General features: G+C 46.8%; 1 protein-coding gene across 1 annotated transcript in view; it reads left to right on the top strand.

Moving 5' to 3' along the window:
• The window catches only part of LOC139049599 (phospholipid-transporting ATPase ABCA3-like), a 344,592-nt gene that overhangs the window by 215,875 nt on the left and 111,849 nt on the right, over positions 1 to 16,868 (top strand). Inside the window, exons 4-5 of the mRNA XM_070525181.1 lie at positions 5,910 to 6,331; positions 9,405 to 9,530. Coding sequence (XP_070381282.1) covers positions 5,910 to 6,331; positions 9,405 to 9,530 — 548 coding nt within the window. The remainder of the gene's footprint in view (positions 1 to 5,909; positions 6,332 to 9,404; positions 9,531 to 16,868) is intronic.

The raw sequence follows: 16,868 nt of genomic DNA, 5'->3' as shown, positions 1-16,868 counted from the left end.
TCCGAAGGAGATTTGCCCGATGCAAGGGGTGTTCTCCGGTAGTTGAAAAGTAGTCTGCAAAGGCAATCTTCTAATCTGCCCTGGTTCATCTTCTTCAGCCCATCTTTAACAGTTCGGACGGCTCTCTCTGCTAGGCCATTCGACTGTGGATGAAACGCAGCCGTGCGCAGGTGGGTTATGTTATTGTTTTTCGCGAAATCAGCAAATTCTTGGCTAGTGAACTGCGTCCCATTATCTGAAACAATGGTGCGAGGGATGCCGAACCTGCTAAAGAGGCTGCGCAGGCAAGTAATAGTCGAAGATGTGGTCGCCTGTTTCATTGGTACGGCCTCAATCCATTTGCTGTGAGCATCTACGAGAACAAGGATCATGTTTCCTTTGAGTGGCCCCGCGAAATCAAGATGCACTCTCGACCAGTTCTCCTGGCAGGTCGGCCAGTTAACTGGCGGAGCAGATGCCGGCATTGGTCGATTTTGGATGCAGCTTGTGCACCCCGCTGACAGTTGTTCTATGTCGTGGTCCATTCCTGGCCACCAAAAAGCTGACCGAGCGATTGATTTCATCGCCGATGATCCTTGATGTGTCTCGTGCAACATGTGCAACATTCTATGTTGCGCGTTAACGGGAATGACAACTCTATGGCCCCAATACAGCAAGCGGTGGGCCAATGACAGTTCCTGTTTGCGGTCGTAAAAGGGGAGTAAGCTTCGTTCTAATGCTTTAGAGCTTGGAGGCCACCCGTCTCTTGTGTACTGCACGACCTTTGAAAGTACTGCGTCACCTGCTGTCAGCGCCTGCAGTTCTTCTACCGAGACCGGCCCCTCCTGGACACATGCGAGTGCCAGAACGTAGTCAGGTGGCTCCCCTTCCGTGGTTGGCTCCAATGTTTCTTGTGGCAACCTACTAAGTGCGTCCGAGTTCAGGAGCTGCTTGCCTGGCGAATACTGTAACTTGTAGCGAAATCCTCCCAAATACAGCGCCCAGCGCTGTATGCGAGCAGCAGCCAGAGGTGGAGTGGGCCGATCCGGTCTCAGCAGGCCCAGGAGCGGCTGATGATCTGTGACCAGGATGAATTCTCGGCCTAGAAGATAATCACGAAACTTCATTACTCCAAATACGAGGGCCAGTGCTTCACGTTCAAGTTGCGAATAATTTTTTTCTGCTTTCGACAATGTCCTTGAACGAAATCCGATAGGCTTGTTGACGTTCCCTTTCGTGTGAAAAAGCACTGCGCCGATACCTTTTTGCGATGCGTCGCACTCTAGTTTCAGCGGTTGTGAAGGGTCGAAGTGAACCAACACGCCCGCTTGCTTCAAACACCGTTTTGCTTTATCGAACGCCGTTTGTTGCTCTTGTTCCCAGAGCCAATGTCTGTTCTTTTCCAGCAGCCGATACAGTGGAGCGAGCAGAGACGATATGTTCGGCAAAAACTTCGCGTAGAAAGTGATCATGCCAAGAAAAGAACGAAGCTCAGCTACATTTCTCGGGCTAGGTGCTTCTGTGATAGCTTCAACATTCTTTTCTATTGGGTGCAACCCTTGCTGATCGATTCGATGGCCCAGATATGTAACGGATGCTTGCCGAAATTTGCATTTGTCGAGGCGCAGTTTAACACCATACTCGCGGAAACGCTGTAGAACGGCTTTTAGCACGTCGTCACTTCCTGCTCTTTCGGACACCAAGACATCGTCCAGATAAGCTTGCGCGCCTGATAAGCCTTGTAGAACTGTTTCCATTCTGCGTTGAAAAATGGCTGGCGCAGAGGCAATGCCGAAAGGTAATCTGTTGTAGCAGAAAAGACCTTTATGCGTGTTAAGCACGCATAACTGGCGCGATGCCTCATCGAGAGGGACTTGGTTATATGCGTCACGTAAATCTAGTGTGCTGAAATGTTTTCCACCGCTTAAGGACGCGAACATGTCATTGATTACCGGCAATGGGTACTGCTCCAGCTCGCATGCCGAATTTAAAGTGACTTTGAAGTCGCCACAAATTCTAACGGTGCCGTCCTTTTTAAGGACGGGTACAATGGGCGTAGCCCACTCGGAATGCGGCACTGGTGACAAGACGCCTAATGCCACGAGCCTATCAAGCTCTTCAGATACCTTGTCGCGTAGAGCGAAGGGAATAGATCGGGCCTTACAGAACTTGGGCGTGGCTCCCTCCTTCAGCTGTAGGTGTGCCGCGGGTCCTTTGATGAGGCCCAGCTCCGAGCTGAAAACATCTGGAAACTCGGCAAACACGTCAGCAGTGACCTGCGTGGTGGTAGACGGCTGTGTGGTCAGCGGCTTGGCTGAGAGGCTGAGGACAGGGGAGCCTGCGTCGCTCAGAAGGGAAATTAGGTCTCGACCACATAAACTTGGACCGGGGCAATCTAGCACCACCAATGTGCATTCCACAGTTGTACTGTCGTACGACACCGGCAAGACGAGCTCTCCAAAAACTGGCAATTTTCCGAGGTAGCATGATAACTTAGTACGTGAAGGCCGTAGCGAAGGCCAAGTGTTTTTGTGCTGCTCAAAAAGCTGTCGGGACACGACGCAGACCGGGGAACCCGTATCGACAATCATTGATACGTCCACACCTCCCCATGTGAAGGTACATCGCATTGGGGGTTTCACATTTACCTCCTGCGTCGATTTTAGCGTCCAGATGTGCATGCTATCCTCTATGTCTTCATCTGCCTCCCCTTCCTTAACAACCAGTACCCTGCCACGGAATCCTCGGGCTCCTTCTCTAGTTCGAGATCTTGCGCTTTCTTCGTTCCCGCATTTTACTGCTAGGTGACCACGTCGACCGCAGTGATAACAACGAGCATTACTCCAACGGCAGGCATTACTGTTGTGCTTTATGCTGCCACAACGCCCACATTCGGCCAGTACCTCTTTCGTTGAGGCTGACTGCGCCTTAATTTTAAGCACCGCCGACGTGTCTGCGGCCATTTTATTGGCGTCCTTATCAGCAGCTTCAGCCGACAGTGCCATTGTTTCAGCTTCCTCTACGGACAGATCTTTCTTTGTCAGGAGTTGTTTCTGCAGTGCATTCGATCTTATGCCGCACACAATTCTATCCCGTAGCATTCGGTCAAGCATGGTACCGAAATTGCAGTTGTCCGCAATTCGACGAATTTCGGTAATGAATTCTTGAACAGACTGATCAGACAGACTGAACAGACAGAGTAGATTGGGTGAGGGAACTAACGGGAGTTAATGACATGGTAGTTGAAATCAATACAAAGAAATCGGCATGGGCAGGACATGTATAGGGGAGGGAAGATAACCGGTGATCATTAAGGGTTACGGACTGGATTCCAAAGGAAGGGAAGCGTGGCAGGGGGTGGCAGAAAGTTAGGGTGGGCGGATGAGATTAAGAAGATTGGAGGGACAACATGGCCACAATTATTACATGACCGGTGTAGTGAGAAGTACGGGAGGGGCGTTTGCCCTGCAGTGGGCGTAACGAGGATGATGATGATGATGAAGAATTTAAATCATTAGAAAAGGAAATAATGTCTGTATGTTAATTATTGAATTAGGAATGTTTGATTTCTAGTACAAGTAATGGCCGCCTCAACAAGTAATTTATCTCAAGGATTAGAAATGTGCTATCAGCCACAATCAATTATTATACAATTTGGTGTAGCATAAAAAACAAATATAGAGAAACCCTATAAGTTTTCTAGCGAGCAATTTCGTCTTGCCGTGACCTAGATGTGACGGCGGGCGGCAGTTTGCTGGAAGTCGATAGAATGGCGCTGGTCATCTCTAACAACCCTTATTTCGTGCAATCAAGAGAAACACATCTCGAGGGCTATGCTTTCGCTAAGCACTAGCACCGAAAACATGTGCGGAATCGAAAGTGTACATCGCAGAGGCCACTTTTTCTATACCACATGCAGGCACGTACCCAGGATACTTTTACGGCGGGGTGGGGGGGGGCAATCCGAGGTAACTTTTCCATGCAAATGAGAGGGGTACCATTACTAGTACAAATGTTAATAACACCCACCATTCGCTATCGACACGCCTAAACCCACAAAAAAAAATGAAATAAGTTGTATTCTACAGGTACGCCTATGCGATACACCTCTCCTTTGCTTGGCACACAAAGAACCACGTCACATGGACTCGCGCAGCAAAGAAGCGCAGGAAGAACACTGCCAAGGAAAAGCAAAGAAGCGAAAGTGTAAAATAAAGATTACTTTAGTAGAATAGAACTTAAAAAAGAAACAGCAGTTGGCAACAAAGCACAATGACCGCGCGGAGTTTCTTTATTTCTCAAGCCAATCACAGAAGCAAACAAAATCGTCGTCATGCGGCCCCTTAAAAAAGGCGTCGTACTTGATACCTCCAGAGCGTCTGCTGTTCCTGAAGAGGCTTCATCGGCGGAACCAATGAGGTGTGCAACAGACATGAACAAAATGTATGGAGTTTGAGCATTTCAATCTTAAAAAGTCTGCGGTGCAGTTTATTTCACTGCTGCACCCGTCATACTCATGAAACTTCACTGCCCAAGTGAAGTGAAACTTCACAACAAATAGTTGTAGCGAAGCAAGCATGTTATTTCTATTCAATAAATAATTAGGCATTCGCCATTCCACTATAATAGGCGAGGAAAAAGGTATAAAAGTATGCGCTAATAATTTAATTTGGCGGTTATGAGGCCGTGGACCGGGCTTCATTGCAGACCTAAGTTTTATCCGACTATAGTAGCGTTTGCTGAATTAGCTCTGGAAGAATTATAGAGAAACATATATTTGCGGCACAATCACAGTTCTTATGGATCTTTCGTTTACTGCTTTAACAAGTTAAGTGCCACAACCGACTCGTGTTGTTATTTGGCAAGTTTGTAACGATGCGTGGCCGCCAGTCGCGGACAACCACGTATGGCGCAGGAAGCTGTGATTACCGACATACAGCGCTCACCCCGGAAGGTTAGAAACACACCTGCACAAGCAAAGCAGAGAAGTGGCTACGTTAGGCGGTTCGAATGATAACTGTAGAAGCGTCATTCAGAACACACGGGGTTGACTTCCACTCGCGGCGGCGTTTTCTCTATTTCGATTTTAAATAAGACGTTGATCCATAAATATTTTTTATAAACGATGGCTAATTTTGTTAATTTTCGCTTTTCATTCCTGTTTGGCTGTTGCCTTGGCTCTCTCCCTTAGTAGATCGCTTAATTTCTCAAATCCTTGCGGCTCTTGTTTCCTGTTGCCAATTTTGCACGAAAAGAGCTGTACAATTAGGGAAAAACTAAACGAGTAAACGGGTGACAGTCATATTGCCTATAAGTTCAAAGGTTATTGCAGGGTTCGATGATGGACACTGTGCCGTATAATCTCATTTTCCACCTTATTTAACCCATATCACCGCGATATGGTTGCGAGAATCTGTCAGCGTCGCGGTAGCCGTTACTCGAGGAAATATTGAAACAAAAGTAAAAGTTAAACTCAATTGGCGTTATCTCTTTCCACGTGCATACAGACCAACTGACCACAAACCGAATCTCCTGCCTGGTCCCTGGATCAGTCTAAACGAAGACGGTTGAACTAACGAAACAACAACGATGTGCGTGACGTTTGAATAGACGCTGACAACTGAGTGCCTCTCAAATTAATCGCGCGGGCACCGAATTGATGCGGAAACTGGGCTTCACATTTCAGGAGACGCCGATAACTACAGCCATCGAAAAGGGCCGAAAAAGGCAGTAAAATGTTGACCGCCGAATGGCTGTCATCTCTGAACATTGATTTGATGGTTCTTTATGCATGTGTGTGAGAAGTGGTGGCGTAGGCGGGAAAGGGGGGGGGGGGTATGTGTCTTTCTTTCAAGGGGGCGAGCCCCCCTGCCCCCCCCCCTCTTCCTTGGGTCGTGCCTGACCACACATCTGAACTCGCGTCCGCGCAGCATACGAATGATGGCCAACCCTACGAGCGCCGTCACACTTCCCGTCGTGGTCAACCTGGTGGACACTGCTCGGCTGCGAGCTCTGACGGCGCAACCGACGGCGCTGATCGACGTCACCATCGCTTACCTGCCATCGGGCGATCTGCAAAAGCTTAGGGCCGTTGTTGTCACAAGCATCTTGGCTTGGTTTAATTGGATGTTCGTCTTCGCCCTCACCTACTCGTTGGCCTTCGCCGCGTACTCCTCGTTTCCGGTGGCCGAGCGGCTGAGCGGAGCCCGAGACGTGCAGCTCATGACAGGAATCTCGGGGGCTGAGTTCATCTTCGCCCACTTTGTCTTCGACTTCCTTCACCACGCCCTGTTCAGCGTGCTGTGGTGCGCCATCCACTACGCTTTCCACTCCTACCCGTTGAGCTCGGCCGGTACGTTCTGTGCGCTCTTTACGAACTTTTTTTGGGACGTCGAGGTCGCGCCTATGGGTGTGCGCAGTCCTTCACCCTGCCCACTCTTCCGAATAATTACAAGTACCGCTGACATTTTAAAAATAACTAAAACTGAAATACGGCAACACTATGTACAAGGTATCTAAACTTTCTCATTGTTTGATATTTGTGTTCAGTCCTTGAGCGCATATCTGTGCCTATCTAGGTTTTGCCGTTGACTTCCTTGCTGTAACCTTTTTTTTTTTACTGCCGCCTCGTAGAGGGGACTGCGAGCCCCTGTCAAGCTGCCATTTGTTCGTGCAGCCTGTACCTGCAGCATCCTCCATCCTTTTTGATGGGAAATGAACTTATTATTATTATTATTATTATTATTATTATTATTATTATTATTATTATTATTATTATTATTATTATTATTATTATTATTATTATTATTATTATTATTATTATTGTTATTATTATTATTAAAGCAGCTATAGTGAAATTAACCTGCAGAACATTTTTGAGGGCACTATACATTATATTATTATTATTATTATTATTATTATTAAACGTTTTTTCTCGCGTGGTTCTGAAAACGCTTTATCACAACAGAAAAATAATTGCACGTTGAAGGAATCTGTGTCGGCGTCCGCTTTCTTGCCTAGCTTACCAAAACCTGACCTGAAAAGGATCCTTTTTAGTTTTCGGCAAAATAAACCACCAGGAATAGATGGCATATCTGTAGGCACTCTGCGACGAAACTTCGATGTGCTTGCGAACATCTTGCTTTTTTTAATCAATGGCTTTTTAGAAACTGCAGTAATTCCCGAGACTGAAAACGGCTATAGTTAAGCCACTATATAAGGGAAGCAGGAAAGATAACGCTGAAAACTATAGAACAATCTCAATTTTGCCGGTACTTTCCCAAATACTAGAAAAAATCCTTTACGAATGCATGACGTCTTTCTTAATGAAGTTTTAGATTTTATCGCCCAGGCAGTTTGGTTTGTTGCGAATCGAGGTACCACAGTCTTTTTGGAAGAATTCTCAGATGAAGTATATTCTGCATTTGAAAACAACTTCTTCACCTGTGCGCTATTTCTAGACATAGCGAAAGCTTTCGACACAGTGAATCATAACATTCTACTAGAGAAACTAACTTTAATGGGATTCAGAGCACCATTTCACAACGTACTGCGAAACTACGTGTGTACTAGGTCACAGATAGTTATCGGCGACAGGGAAACCGTAAGTAGCAAGCAATGGCTTACAGTCGGTGTTCCCCAGGGCTCAATTTTATCACCTCTTTTTTTTAACACATTCGTAACCGATCTTCCTCTAGCAATTTCTAAAGGCACTATCTATCAGTATGCTGACGATACGGTAGTATTAACAAAGCATATAAATTATGAAAAAGCTGTGGGCGCACTGCAAAATACAATACACAGTGTAATGCATTGGTTTGCGAAAAATTGTATTTATGTAAATATCGGGAAGACACAGTTGATATGCTTTAGAAATCCCTTAAAGACCACAGCAATAAACATTCCAGTACTCATTCCAGTACTCTTGCATGCCAGCACTGCGTTTCATGTACATCTACCCCTGTTCAGCATCTAGACTCTGTGAAATATCTCGGTTTATTTATTGATAGCAGCATGTCGTGGCAGCATCATCTGGCCAATCTGTGTGGCAAAATTAGGAGCGTCGCTTGATTGCTTTTTAATATATAAGGTTTCACGCCATTATCGGTAAAGGGAACCATAGTGCATGCTCTTGCATGCAGCATCTTGCGATACGGAATCACTGTTTTCGCTTTCTGCGCATTGCGATGGCAAGCGAGAATTGACAGTTTACTAAAAAATATATTTGAAAAGTGTTGCCTGTGGCTGTGGCCAGATTTCAGGTGACAATTCATTTTCAGCGTTAGGTTTTCGTTCATTTCAGTCGTTGTTTAAGCAAACTGTTGTTCTTCGTCATTTTTGGAATGACCAATTCAGATAAAAATATGTAGCCCCTCGACTTTTGAAGGACAACATTCGTTTCAATGTTCCTTGTTCATCAACTAGGTATGGCGAGGCATGGCGATGCGTCTATGTGCCCAAAATCTTTAATGATCTACCTGAAGAATTTTTCTCGGTTCAGTCAAAAAAGGTTTTAAAGAAAATGTCATCTTCCATTTGAGTTTTTTATGTATGGCTATGTGTTAATTTGAAGTAATTTGGTTGTCTTAACCTGTATATCTATATGAGCTTACAAAAGTGTTGACTACGTTGCCATAGCTTGTTTTTAATTTTTGTTTTTTGTTCTATATAGGAATGAAAAAAAATTTCACTATGTTGGACTACCATGTATCATTTTTTTGTTATCTCTATGAGCGTGAAAATATGTTCCCGCTACATTGTATTAACATGTATGTAATTTTCCTTTTGTTTGCACAATGCTTTGTCGGCACTAAGGTTACGCATATATGTACAGTACATACACTGACCTCATCGCTGTTGCCGGCGCTGCCGGGCCTAGTCACACAAGCCATTTAGGCTCCGACAGGTCAGCTTACTATGTATTGTTTCTTGTGGTGCATAAATTATTATTATTATTGTTATCTTATTATTATTATTATTATTATTATTATTATTATTATTATTATTATTATTATTATTATTATTATTATTATTATTATTATTATTATTATTATTATTATTATTATTATTATTATTATTATTATTATTATTGCACAGAGTAAGTCGGTCCTTGGGGTTGCCCCACATGGAGCCCCGATACCAACCCATGTCTAGCTGTAACATTTAACTGTAAAAAGCTCAACGTGTCTCATTATTAATTGCTACCTCGATTTTGACACCTGGAAAATTCTGTTGAAACTGACGTTAAGGAGAAAAATAAATCGAGTTGCTTTAGAATATTTCACTTCTACAGTGCCGGAAAAGTCACTGGTACTGCGAGATGAGGTTGGTAAGCCGCAAAAGACTGATGGTGATGATGTGTGATGATTACGAGTTTTGTGTCTTACGTCCGTGCAAATATGTTGCATATTGTTTTCTTTCTATAGGCTTCTTCCTGTTCACTTTCTTGTCCGCTGGGCCTCTAGCAATCGCGTATGGCTACGTGACGGCGGATACCACAGAGACCGCAGGCTCTGCAGTGGGTCGGATTTTTACTACCTTCTTCGTTGGAGGTAAGCAGCAACAGTATCTACACGTCGCTGGTGACATTTAATGACATATCCTCTGAAGCCCCTACACATCCTGATGAAAAAAAATTGTGGGTTAAATCTTTCAAGTGAATCCACAGGTGCTTAAGCGCAGAGGGAAAGCAAGGAAGTGCGTTGCGGAAGCTGCTACGTGCCGTCAAAACAAATTGAGACACGAACAGGAATAAAAGATAATTGATCAGAACGCCGGCTGCGCGTCATGATATGGCATTGCAATGTCATCCGCTTTGTAGTCGGGTTCTAAATATGCTGCAGTTGCAGATGAGCAAGATTTAAAGATTGAATCAAGCTGCCGTTACAAATGCAAGCGCAAATTTGAAACCAATTTCAACATGTTCGCGTTTGAATTTACTTAATGGTACACGCGATAAATGCTTGAATTTGTTATTGCAACAGTAAAACCACTCCAGCTGCTAGAGAGATGGGTGTTCCAGACTCTAATCTAATTTACACCATTTGTGTAACCATTTACACCATTTACCATAGACCATTTACACCACCACTGCATGATAGTGTAAATTGTCTACGGCTCAAGCTCTCATACCCATAAAAGTTTAAGGGTGCGAGGTTTAAAAGGATTCACACCCTTAGGCACGCTTAATGGTGCAAAATAGCTTACACTGCAGATAACATGCAGCAAAACTGTGGATCTTACTGGCATGTTACATGCTCGACTTCATGAAACGTACATAATTCTCATCTCATTGCATCAAGTGTTCGGCGTTCTTTCACCAGAACTGGTCCTTGTGGCGTAAAAACACAATCACCAACATCATCAGGCGATTTAGCTGGCACCTTGCTTGTGATTCTGTTTCGCTAGAGACGTACGTCACGCAAGTTTTCTATTGTCTTTCTTGTCTGTACTGAAGGAGATGACCATCGGTGAGATTCTTCGTTTGCGGGGTTTTAACGAAGCCAGGGGTGCTATATTAGACGTCGGCAAATTCCCTTACACAGTCGAACTCTGTAATCGCGGCATTTTCAGCTATCGAGAGGCAATTAGCAGCTCCCTGGGCCAATCAGAACTGCGAAGCTGGTGAATTCGACAACTTGGCGGAAATCGCCGATGCCCAGGGATATTTTGTAGCGATGCCTTTTTCGATTTATATGTATTTCGAAAGGCATTAGGACAGCAAGAGGCATCACTACAATGTAGCGTTGCCAGAATAGCACCTTAGCACCACAGTCAGTAGAAGCCAAGAAGGCCGCCCTTAATTACCAAAGGTCATAGCTTTAGTTGTAGGCATTCTACAGAATTACGCTTCCAAGAAGTATGTAACCCGACAATTTATCCATGCAGACAAATGTACGAGAACAAGAAATGGAGATTTTTCCGTTTGTCGGGCTCTGTAGCGCTCCAGCGTATATCTCGATTCTGATAACTCAATTGAGATGCCCCTAAAATTTTCCTGGCGCAAGGACATCCACCATTCGAAAATTATGTTGATCCAACACACTTTGGGTATCGATGTAAGGAACACTTGTAATGCTGTTTGGTTTGATTCACGATAATTACCGGTAATGTTGCCGGCGAATGTGCAATTTCTTCAGCGTTTAGTCCAATATAACAGGGGTGAGTAGATGTTAAAGGTTACCTTGCGGGCACCACTGCTGTTTGTCTGCGTAGTCCACAGAACTGCGAAGCTTCAACTTCAACTTCAACTTCAACTTCAACAGAGCACACAGGGAGGCGTGCTTGAGGCGTAGTGCGTCGTTGTTCATAATCGTTGATAGGGTTGACCATTATCGTTTCTCACATGGCACATCGTATCACGGCGGAAATATACAGAGGAACATTTTGTCATCAACGTCTAGTCAGCAAGGGGACTGCTGTTGCGCATTCTAGTGCTGGAAAGGAGTGTTAGGACATTCGACATGCGGACGCGGCAGCACAGCGTGATTCTTCACCAACGCTACCGGCAGAGACACCCGCTCTAAGCTCTCTCTTCAAGCTATCTACAATAATCTACAATATCTACGGGCTGTAATATTTACGCTATCACAGCCCAGCATGCAACTTCCACAGCCCAGCACCTGCATTTTTCTCGCATGGGAAAGCAAGCCCAGCACGTGCAATGCGCACAACCTGAGAAATGCACAACCGCGCAGACGCCGGTCGGGATGCTTGGCGGTGAGCGTCATCTTTAGATGTTGCATGAAAGCCAGAGGCATGCGCGGGCTACGGTGCTATCACCTAAACCTGTTCTAAAAATTTCTATTCCATTTCTGCAGTCATTTTCTACCCATGCCCCAGCCACCTCTCTGTCACGTGACGTAACTAAAGCGACAGAAACGGCCCATTTCATATATTTGGACAGCGATTACTGTTCAATGAACTTCAAATAAATATTTTTTTTTTATTCTACGCCTTTTTTGCCTTTAGTAAAGCAGGTGCCTTTTCACCAATTGCGGTTGGACAAACGTCGTCGCGCTGCGCCTACTTCGCCTGCATGTCTCGCCACGTCAGAAAGCCACTAAAAATCACCGCGTAAAGGTGACTTGTGGCGCTGCAACGTAAAGCTATTCCAAACTTTTATATTCTTCAAACTTTTCAATCAGCCCTTCAAATTGGTCAGAAACTGTTCTCAACCCTCCCCCCCCCCCTCCGCCTGTCACGAGACGTCACGAAAACCGTGATGGCTCCCCATCTGATATGACCCTACACACTAATTATGCATCAGTGCACCGAACAAACGTTGTTACGTCTGATTCGACTACTTTTAGCCATTAATCCTCGGATTGTTGGTCAAAAGTTTTCGAGCTGCACCCACTTCACCTGCGTGTCACGCGATGTCACAAAGCCACGAAAACTCAGCGCGTCAAAGTGACGTGTACGCGTTAAAGATGCATTATTATGCCGAAAAGAACTACATTTTTTCCTGAATAGCCGGTGACTGCCCCTTCACGACAGGAATAGAAGATGGCCATCTGCCGATCGCTGTCGCGCTCACTTTTCGAAGCTGCCATGAAGCATGATTTGAGTACAAAAAACAATGCTTCGGAGTATAACATTACTGAGACCTTTCGGCACGTATGCGATATCACCCTGCCAATTCGTCTTTCCTGAGGATCCATTTTTGCGGCATTTCTAACCTTCCATTACGCGCCGCCGCGATTTTCACCAGGACACCGTAAGCTAAGCGGAAGCGGGCCTGTCGAAAACGCCGGCACCAACCTCCACATCCATTTATCTATTTTAACTGTGCTGGCTCGGCCCAGCCCGGCCTCATCGGTACTCCCTCCACTTGAGCGAGCTCCTCGCCTCGTCTCAGACAATTAGATAAGAAAAACTGCCCAATATAGGCAATGCTATTCGCTTTGAAAGCAAAAGAAAGTGACATCCTCTGAAAGAGAACCGACTTTAATTGAGCTTTTCAAACAACGCTGCCTGTTACCGCCCTATGCTTGCCTCCATGGTAGCGTAAATTTGGCCTCAGGAGATTGACGTACATTGTCACGTGGTAGTGAGGATAAAGAACACAGTAGCAGTACTGTGAAAGACAAAACTAGCGTTTATTGGGCGAACCTGTGCCCACAACACAGGCTACACCTAAAGCGCAATGATAACGGCGAACACAGTCAGCGATCGTCGAAAATCTGATCAGCGGGTCAAGTGCGTCGGCTTTTATAGATCAGTCGTGGAATTTTCCAGATTAACTGATGAGACCCGCGTGCCTTCCACAAAGTTCTGCACTATTCGTGTCGCGCGTACATGGAATCAGATTACACAAGTTGCGGTGAAAGAGAGTGCAGGGAACCATCGATAACATTCCAGAAACTTTGTTTACACGCAGGCGCGTCCTGCGCTGCACGATAACATTTGTTACGCTGCCAAAAGTGGTCGCCCAATAAAGATAAGTACATGTGTCATTACCCCCCTCTTAAAAAGCATCGACCCGATGCTGCGAACAAACGAAAGTAATAAATGAGCTCTAGCAGCAAAGAAAACTACAAAATAAGGGAAGTTCGTTAGCGTCCCTAAAACGGTTTAAGACGCACCATGTGGACCACTTGAGGTCGTGCGCGGCGCCGCTGTGAATGCGAAATGCCGTCTGGCACGACCTCATAGTCCAGTGCGCCAATACGTCGGATGACCTTGTAGGGTCCGAAATAGCGTCGCAGTTGTTGCTCACTCAGTCCTCGTCGGCGTAACAGGGTCTATACCCAAACACGGTCGCCGGGCTGGTACTCGACGAAGCATCGTCGGAGGTTGTGTCGACTGTCGGTCCTCTGCTGGCTCTTGATTCGCAGGCGGGCGAGCTGTCGGGCTTCTTCGGCGCGCTGGAGATAGGTAGCGACGTCAACGTTCTCCTCGTCAGTGACGTGCGGCAGCATGGCGTCGAGCGTCGTCGTCGGGTTCCTGCTGTAAACCACCTTGAATGGCATGATCTGTGTTGTTTCTTGCACCGCCGTGTTGTAAGCGAATGTTACGTACGGTAGGACGGCATACCAGTTCTTGTGTTCGACGTCGACGTACATCGCTAGCATGTCGGCGAGGGTCTTATTCAGCCGCTCCGTAAGACCATTCGACTGCGGATGGTAGGCCGTTGTCCTCCTGTGCCTTGTTTGACTGTATTTCAGTATGGCTTGGGTGAACTCCGCTGTAAGGGCCGTTCCTCTGTTGGTGATGAGGACTTCTGGGGCGCCATGTCGCAGCAGGATGTTTTCGACAAAGAATTTGGGCACTTCGTCTGCGCTACCTTTCGGCAGTGCTTTATATTCAGCGAAGCGGGTGAGGTAGTCCGTCGCCACGACGATCCACTTATTTCCGGTTGTTGACGTCGGAAAGGGTCCCAGCAAGTCCATCACGATCTGCTGGAATGGTCGGCAAGGAGGCTCGATTGGCTGTAGTAATCTGGCTGGCCTTGTCGGCGGTGTCTTGCGTCGCTGAGTCTCGGCATGTTCTGACATAACGGGCGACGTCGGCGGTCAGGTGCGGCCAATAATACTTTACTTGTAACCTCGATAGTGTCCGGGAATATCCGAGGTGTCCAGCGGTCGGATCGTCATGTAGGGCGTGCAATACTTCTGGACGAAGTCCTGACGGGACAACAAGAAGGTAGTTGGCGCGGACTGGTGAGAAGTTCTTCTTCACGACTAGATTGTTTTGAAGCGTGAAGGAAGATAATCCGCGCTTAAATGCCCTGTGGAAAACGTCGGCGTGCCCTTCCAAATATTCCACGAGGCCTTTTAGCTCCGGGTCTACCCATTGCTGTTAAGCGAAGTCTTTCGCGCTTATCATTCCAAGGAAGGCGTCGTCATCTTCGTCATCTTGCGGCGGTGGGTCAATGGGGGCGCGTGATAGGCAATCGGCATCGGAGTGTTTTCGTCCGGACTTGTAGGTTACAGTGATGTCGTATTCTTCTAGTCTGAGGCTGCACCGCGCCAGTCGTCCTGAAGGATCCTTTATACTCGCTAGCCAACACAACGCGTGATGGTCACTGACGACTTTGAATGGCCTGCCATAAAGATAAGGGCGAAATTTAGCTGTAGCCCAAACGATGGCGAGGCATTCCTTTTCGGTCGTAGAATAGTTGCCTTCCGCTTTTGACAGCGAGCGGCTAGCATGAGCTATCACCTGTTCGACTCCGTTTTTCCTCTGGACTAGAACGGCACCGATGCCTAGGCTACTGGCGTCAGTATGGATTTCTGTATCGGCGTACTCGTCGAAGTGCGGAAGTACCGGCGGCGACTGCATGCGTCGTTTGAGTTTTTCAAATGCGTCGGCCTGCGGCGTTTCCCTCTTGAACTCAACATCACATTTAGTTAGACGTGTCAACGGCTCGGCGATGCGTGAAAAGTCCTTGACAAAGCGCCTGTAGTAGGCGCACATGCCAAGGAATCTACGCACTGTCTTCTTGTCGGTGGGCTGCGGGAACTTTGCGATAGCAGCTGTTTTCTGGGGGTCGGGGCGTACTCCGGATTTACTTATGACGTGGCCTAGGAACAGAAGCTCATCGTAAGCGAAGCGGCATTTTTCTGGCTTCAGAGTGAGCCCTGATGACTTGATGGCCTCTAGTACTGTGGCAAACCGCCTAAGGTAATCGTCGAAATTTCCGGCGAATACATCGACGTCATCCAAGTAAAGCAGACAGGTCTGCCACTTCAATCCCGCTAAAACCGTGTCCATCACGCACTGGAACGTTGCAGGCGCCGAGCACAGTCCTAATGGCATAACCATGAACTCGTAGAGGCCGTCTGGGGTAATGAAGGCAGTCTTTTCGCGATCTCTTTCGTCGACTTCTATTTGCCAATAGCCAGACTTGAGGTCCATCGAGGAGAAATACTTAGCGTTGCGGAGCCGATCCAATGCGTCGTCTATCCGTGGAAGGGGGTATACGTCCTTCTTTGTGATCTTGTTCAGACGACGATAATCGACGCAAAAACGTAGGGTTCCGTCCTTTTTCTTCACCAGGACAACAGGGGATGCCCACGGGCTTTTCGACGGCTGGATGATGTCGTCGCGCAGCATTTCGTCGACTTGTTCTCTTATAGCTTCGCGTTCTCGCGGCTGAAACTCGGTAAGGGCTTTGGCGGAGTGGTCGAGCGTACTCCTCGATGATTATGCGATGCTTGGCGACGGGTGTTTGTCGAATCCTCGATGACGTCGAAATGCAGCCTTTGTATCGTCGGAGCAGACTTCTGAGCTGCTGTTGCTTAATCACTGGGAGACTTGGATTAATGTCGTAGTCTGGTTCGGGAACCATGGTCCTCGGGGTAGATGCGGCGGAATCCGAGAGGACAAACGCATTACTGGTTTCCAGAATTTCCTCGATGTACGCGATCGTCGTGCCCTTGTTGATGTGATTGAACTCCTGTCTGAAGTTTGCCAGCAACACTTCAGTTTTCCCTCCATGCAGTCGAGCGATCCCTCTTGCGACGCGAATTTCACGGTCTAGCAGTAAACTTTGGTCGCCTTCGATGACACCTTCTACGTCAGCGGGTATTTCGGTGCCGACGGAAATAACAATGCTGGAGCGAGGCGGGAGGCTTACTTGATCTTCGAGCACACTCAAGGCGTGGTGACTACGAGGGCTCTCCGGCGGTATTGCTTTATCTTCCGACAGCGTTATTGACTTCGACTTCAGGTCGATGATTGCACCGTGTTGGTTCAGGAAGTCCATACCGAGAATGATGTCTCGTCAACACTGTTGGAGGATAACGAAGGTGGCAGGGTAAGACCGGTCATGAATAGTTATTCTTGCCCTGCAGATTCCAGTCAGCGTAATCAGGTGTCCTCCAGCGGTGCGAATTTGAGGTCCTTCCCACGCAGTCTTAACGTTCTTCAACTGGGCGGCGATG

This window comes from Dermacentor albipictus, chromosome 9 (genome assembly GCF_038994185.2).
Source record: "Dermacentor albipictus isolate Rhodes 1998 colony chromosome 9, USDA_Dalb.pri_finalv2, whole genome shotgun sequence".
Classification (NCBI taxonomy): Eukaryota; Metazoa; Arthropoda; class Arachnida; order Ixodida; family Ixodidae; genus Dermacentor; species Dermacentor albipictus.
This window is presented reverse-complemented; position numbering and strand designations above follow the sequence as displayed.